A 6,000-nucleotide genomic window follows, 5' to 3' on the forward strand; every position below is an offset into this window, starting at 1 on the left:
AAAAAAGAGCTCATCTCCCATTGCTTAATTATTTTCATCAGGATTCTCCTTGCCCTGAAGTCCTTGATAAATGCACCATCCCTCCAGTTTCTACTGTTTCTGGAGCAGATATAGATTTCCTTAGATCAACATGAAAGTCAAAAAGCACAGGCAAACAACATGCCTACCCCCAGAAATGCTTCAAATGCCTAGGACTTAGCTGCCTAGTGGCAGCTACATTTTTGATACTCCTTCTAATGGCAGCTCAGCAGTAGAGACCACAAGACACCACCAAAGAACCCTGATGAAATGTGAATGGCCTCCCTCAGCAATATCAGACCCCACCTACAGAGAAGATAGATGTCAAACACAGGCATAGAAAGAGATTACCTTATCTTTGGCCACAGGAAGTGTGATTTCTGTAACAGATGAAGAATCTTGCAATGGAGGGACACATGCAGTTACATCTGGTAGGTAACGTGTAAACAGTGGAGATGGGATTGAGCTTGGAAAGGAGCATGTAGGTTCTTCTGGTAAAGGCACTACTTGGTTAACTATAGTTGTTTCACAATGAAGTGAATCAAACCGCTGTCGTTTGGTATCATACGGAACACTTTGATCACTTAGTCTCCTGAAGAAAAAAAAAAGAAAAAAGAGACAGTAATTCCTCTATCTTGCCAGCTCCAGCCTACGACTAAAGAGTAGTTAGTGCAAAGTACAAATACTAATGGTTAAATGATGTGACTATTTCACTAAAATCAAGTGTTATTCTACAGAACAAAAAGCATGCCCATCCTAGATATTAGGTGAAATAAACCTGAAACAGGAAGAGAGAACACACAACTGCAAAAGTGCAGCTACAGCTGAAGTGAACTGACACAACTACCACTGCAAAAGTATTTATATTAACTTTGAAATTAAATAGCAAATTCAGTTAATCAGGACAGCTAAAAAAGGTCAGTGCTAGTCATACTATTTTTGTGACCAACTACTTCTTTTATATAAAAAAAAGACATATACAGACTATTTAAATGTACTTTTCTTTAAACTGAAATCAACAGAAGTGCAGTGAGAAGTTTTGTGAATTCTGAATACCCCCTGATGAATATGGTAAGTTCAGTAGGGGAGAGGTGAGAAAAAGAAAGGTATCAGAATAGTCACTCAAAACGTAGCATTTGTCTATTTATGCTTGAATAGACAAATAGTTCCTGTATATAGGCAGGAGAATGTGTAATCCAGGCAAAATAAGACCACTATTCTTTTGACCTAACAATTCTACTAAGTCACACATGCTGTAATGTTTCATTTTGAAACACAAACTTGTGTTTCTTCATTAACTCATTTGTGATAGGAATTCATGTACCTTGTAAGACACACAGCAATCTTATTACAGACAGCCCTTTGGAAACCAAACCATTCATTAAGGAAAAGTTATAATGAGAGCTGATCAATGGTTGATCAATGTGGTCTATCCATAATAAAGCAAATGAGAGAATAATCATATTGTGCTTATATGTCAAGTACTGCATATAAGCTTACTAGTATGAGGTTTTTCACAAATTTTAAAAAAGTGAAATCCAATGTTCATATGTATCAATGAATTAGTTACTTATAAAACTACAAGTCTGAGAGAAGTTCTGCTAACATTACCTACACTTGGCCTGAAAGGAACTTGCAGCATAATGCTAAATCAAAACACAAAATTGTTTCAGTTTATTTTAACTGAACAGAACTTACATGACTGATCTTCAGCAAAAAATACCTTAAGAGGAGTTGACTCATGATCTACGGATTAACTAGTGGATTGCGAAGGTCTTAACATAGCATAGCTTTCCATAAGCCAGGCTAGTCAAGAAAAAAAAAAAATCACGCATGCACCAGGAAATTCTTTAGTTTGTGGGATGCCTATATACTCAATTGTAATTTAACTCCGTGTTTTCAATTTTACTTAATTGTTCTTAAGTATGTTAAATATGGTAGAGAAACAGCATACAAGAAATAATTATGAAGATAAAGTTTCATCTGAAAATAGTTTGTTCACAGAATTAAAAGTTGTGCAAATACGTGTCAACTATTGTTTCTAAAGTCATAAAGCAATTTTTTCTAAAACATTAAGCGAAAATAAAAACTCACACTCTTATCTGAAATCCCTCTTCCTGTTGCAGCTGAAGTAACTAAGTTATGTAAATTCACATCACAGAATCACAGAATGGTTTGGGTTAGAAGGAATCTTAAAGACCATACAATTCCAACCCCCCTGCCATGGGCAGAGACACCTCCCACTAGATCAGGTTGCTCAGGGCCCCATCCAGCCTAAAGCCATTCTTCCTTGTCCTATCCCTGCACTCCCTGACAAAAAAGTCCCTCCCCAGCTTTCCTGTAAGACCCCCTTTAGGTACTGAAAGGCCACTGTAAGGTCTTCCCGGAGCCTTCTCTTCTCCAGGCTAAAGAACCCCGACTCCCTCGGCCTGTCTTCATATGAGACTTGACCAACCCTGTGTCCCTCCTCGGGACTCTCTTCATGTCCTTCTTGTTCTGGGGGTCCCAGAGCTGAACACAGGGCTCCAGGTGGGTCTCACAAGAGCAGAGCAGATGGGCAGAATCACCTCCCTCACCCTGCTGGTCATGCTGCTTTTGATGCAGCCCAGGACTTGGTTGGCTTTCTGGGCTGCAAGCTCACATTGCTAGCTCATGTCAAGCTTCTCTTCAACCAGCACCCCGAGGTCCTTCTCCTCAGGGCAGCTCTCAATACATTCTCTACCCTGACCATATCTGTATTTATCTATCTATAAATACACATTTATATAAATGAACTAAGTCTCTCTCTTATTTGTTTGAAAAGTAGCCATTTTGTTTCCATAAAATTTCTCTTAAAAAAAAAAAAAAAAAACATATATGCTTGAATTTAGCACTTTCTATTTGAAAAATAAAACATTACATAATTAAGCAAAAACAGAAGAAATATCTACCGTGTCATCACTCCCCAGAACGCTGAAGAGTTTTAACTTGACAAATTAACAGGAAGGGAACACTCATCTATTGACACAAACCCTACTATAGTCAAGCATACACAGGCTATGATCTGTTTTAGTACTAAAATAAAACACCCAAGTCACAGTTCTGTAAGGTCACAACTGCTGAAAAGAAAAACTACACAAACTAAGTCCCTTATGAAGACTAAAATTTCTCAAAAGCAGATACAAGAATGATTTAAGAGCCATGACACGGCCTGCTTCATCAAAAAGTTTTATTCACTATTCTTGAAACTTCTAACAAAATTCATCTCGCACAAAAAAAATGGTATTAGACAAGCGTCCTCATAGGTACAGTACAACCATAATTAATGACACGCACCCACACCCACTTCCCCCCCATCTTACTTTCTTCCTCGGAATGACACAGGAGCAGGAGATGTATGTGCTGGACTGCCATTTCCATATGTCAATGTCTGTGGTGTAACAGCAGTTGCAAGGTTTGCATTCAACAGAGCCCTGGAAAGACTATGGTCCGTAACAGTTAATTCATGTAGCAGCTACTAAAAAGCTTTTTACAAGTTGGTCATATTTTTGTGCATTATCAACTCTCACTATTGCAATGACGTATGTTGTGCAGTACACAACACAGGAGTGCATTAAAACTTGCAAGTCAGTAGCATAAATGATACAGCTCTGCACATGACACCCTTCTATTTTCTACCTAACACAGTTTAATGTTAAAAACACTGAAAAACACCCTCCATTAGCAGAAATTCTTTTAGAACACAGTAGCTGTATATTTCAACTCACTCCCTTATATCAAATCTTACTGTACTTACACAGCATTCTGAATGTTGACCTGAGCTTCAGTAATTTGCTGGTTAGAGAGAAGAGTAGATGGCATATTTATAGGAATCTTGTTGAAAAAAATATTCTGTTGTTGATATTTTGGTGGGAAGGATGGACAACCCAAGCTGGAGGAATTTCGGAACATGCTCCTTTTCATATGAAGTAAACATGTATCTTTTTACCTACATTCAAAACAAACAAACAAAATTAGGCAACAAATAACTACTAGTTACCTTTTAACCTCTTGGGTTTAAAATTTGGAACTGTTTAGAATATATCTTTATGTACCGCTTAAAAGGATTGTAATTCTGGGTTAGTTTTATCTCCTTTCAGGACAAGATGCAAAAATACTATATTCTCTAAGTTTCACACTTCAGTTGGCAGTTGAAGTTTCTTCAATTGTTTTCTCTTTTAGGTTTCTGTTATATAAGAACCCTGCAAATAAACAAGGGGTGTCACTAGCAAACACAGTTGCTCATGGTTAACCTTAACACCTTGCATAAAACGATTTACCCAGTTAGTGCAAACTCAAACATAAGAGGAAGAAGTTTTAAGAAGTTTTAAATGGAACATTCAGAAGTTGTAAGAGTAACAGCAGTGATTCTGTAATTATTGTACCAAAACCTTTTATCAAACCAATGCTATAATAGCACATATGGAAAAAGTGCTACAGAGTAGTCTAAGTTTAGAGTAATGTAACACTTCTTAAGTTCTCTCAATTATCAATCCGTATGCACATAAATACACTACATACATGCGCATATATATTATATTTAAACTATATGCACACATGTAATAAAGTGTATTAATAATTATGTTAATAGCCACTCTGTCATACTCTGAAATAGTAATAGCTATAGTAAGAGCTCACTGCTACCACTGTCTCGATGTCTTCTTTCACCTACCGCTGTGAGCTCCTGTTGTGTTCCGACCTCTTCAGACGGCTCCTGCCGTAGCTGCAGGCAGCATCAGCACAGAACCTATGCAAAAATAAGACGAAGGGGTTTATTCGCTCAGCGATGACATGCCTTGCTTCTTGCAGCTCGGGACTCCACGATCCTTGTGGGTCCCTTCCAGCTCGGGGTACTCCGTGATTCCCGTGGTGAGAGCCCACTCCAGTGGACATCTCTTTCTCTCCCCGTCCCTGATGTTTACACGCTGTCTGAACGACGCCTGCGTGCAGCCCCGAACCCACAGCACAGTACAAAACCGAAACACACACGGAAGTTGTATTAAGGAAGTACAACGTAAGGGTTCCAGCGACAAATTCTTAATTTGTTGAGGGGACCTTTCACGAAAGCAAGTCCCTTAAACTTCCCATTTCTAGCACAGACAGGCGGCTGTTGACACCCCTCCTCTGGTCCCTGGGCACTTCTAAGCCATTCTCTATGGGACACGTAAGGAGTTGGTGGACATAATTAATTAGCATCAGCAGCAGAACTGCATCAAAAGTCAGGGTTTCATATAGCTCTGGGAGCAATAGGTTTTCAACCTTCAAGGTCGTAAACACCCCGAAACGGAAAACAAGCCAAAAGCCACGCCGGGAACATTAAACACAAGCTCCCCCGCCCGCAACCCAAAACTACGCCGGGCTGCCGCCTCACGGCCGCTTCCCGGGCTGAGCTACCTCAGAAGAAAGTCGCAGGGCTCTCCAAAAACGGGCTCCCTCGCGATACGCCGCCGATACCCCTCCTCGGACGGGCGCTGCTCCCAGGCGACGGCGTCCTGAGGGGAACAGGCGAGCAGCCGCTGACACCCCCCCCCCCCTCACCCGGCCGAGACCACCCGCTTCCCCCCGGCGGCACCAGCCCCTCCGCAGCCTTACAGCGGGCCAGCTCAGGCAGTCTCCGTCCTTCGCAGTCGCCTAGACCCGTGCCCTGCACCCGGCGGGGCTCTCGGGCAGCTGCGCGGCCCACGGGCGAGCAGCGCGGCTCCAGCCGGGGACTGCCCCTTCACCCGGATCCGCCGCCGCCCGCAGGAAGTGCCCGCCCCGCCGGCACCGGCCGCCATCGCCCTCCTTCCCCCTCCCTCCCCGCCGGGCGCATGCGGACATGGCGGCCGCCGGCATGGCGGGCGCGAAGATGGCGGCTGAGGGGGCTGAGGGGGGCTGGGGGGGGGCTGCGGGGGGCTGCTGGAGGCCGCGGCGCGTCCCCGGCGGCGGAGGGCTGAGGGGGTCGCTGCTCGGTGCTGCGCTGTT

The 6,000-nt window shown here is 42.8% G+C and overlaps 1 protein-coding gene across 5 annotated transcripts in view; it reads right to left on the minus strand.

The window, feature by feature from the left end:
- Positions 1-5,778, minus strand: part of TENT2 (terminal nucleotidyltransferase 2) — a 41,027-nt gene extending 35,249 nt beyond the window's left edge. For 2 of the 5 annotated variants that reach the window (XM_084503230.1, XM_084503234.1), the window contains exons 1-5: positions 5,629-5,778; positions 4,709-4,783; positions 3,794-3,985; positions 3,360-3,479; positions 370-610 (exon numbers count right to left, since the gene is read on the minus strand). In XM_084503230.1, the coding sequence (XP_084359356.1) occupies positions 370-610; positions 3,360-3,479; positions 3,794-3,960 (528 nt within the window). In that variant the 5' untranslated portion in view covers positions 3,961-3,985; positions 4,709-4,783; positions 5,629-5,778. Of the gene's footprint in view, positions 1-369; positions 611-3,359; positions 3,480-3,793; positions 3,986-4,091; positions 4,239-4,708; positions 4,784-5,430; positions 5,529-5,628 lie in introns of all 5 variants that reach the window. The other 3 variants (XM_084503233.1, XM_084503232.1, XM_084503231.1) reach the window with 3 other exon arrangements.
- Between the last annotated feature and the right edge of the window lie 222 nt (positions 5,779-6,000).

Source organism: Aythya ferina (assembly GCF_964211825.1).
Source record: "Aythya ferina genome assembly, chromosome: Z".
Classification (NCBI taxonomy): domain Eukaryota; kingdom Metazoa; phylum Chordata; class Aves; order Anseriformes; family Anatidae; genus Aythya; species Aythya ferina.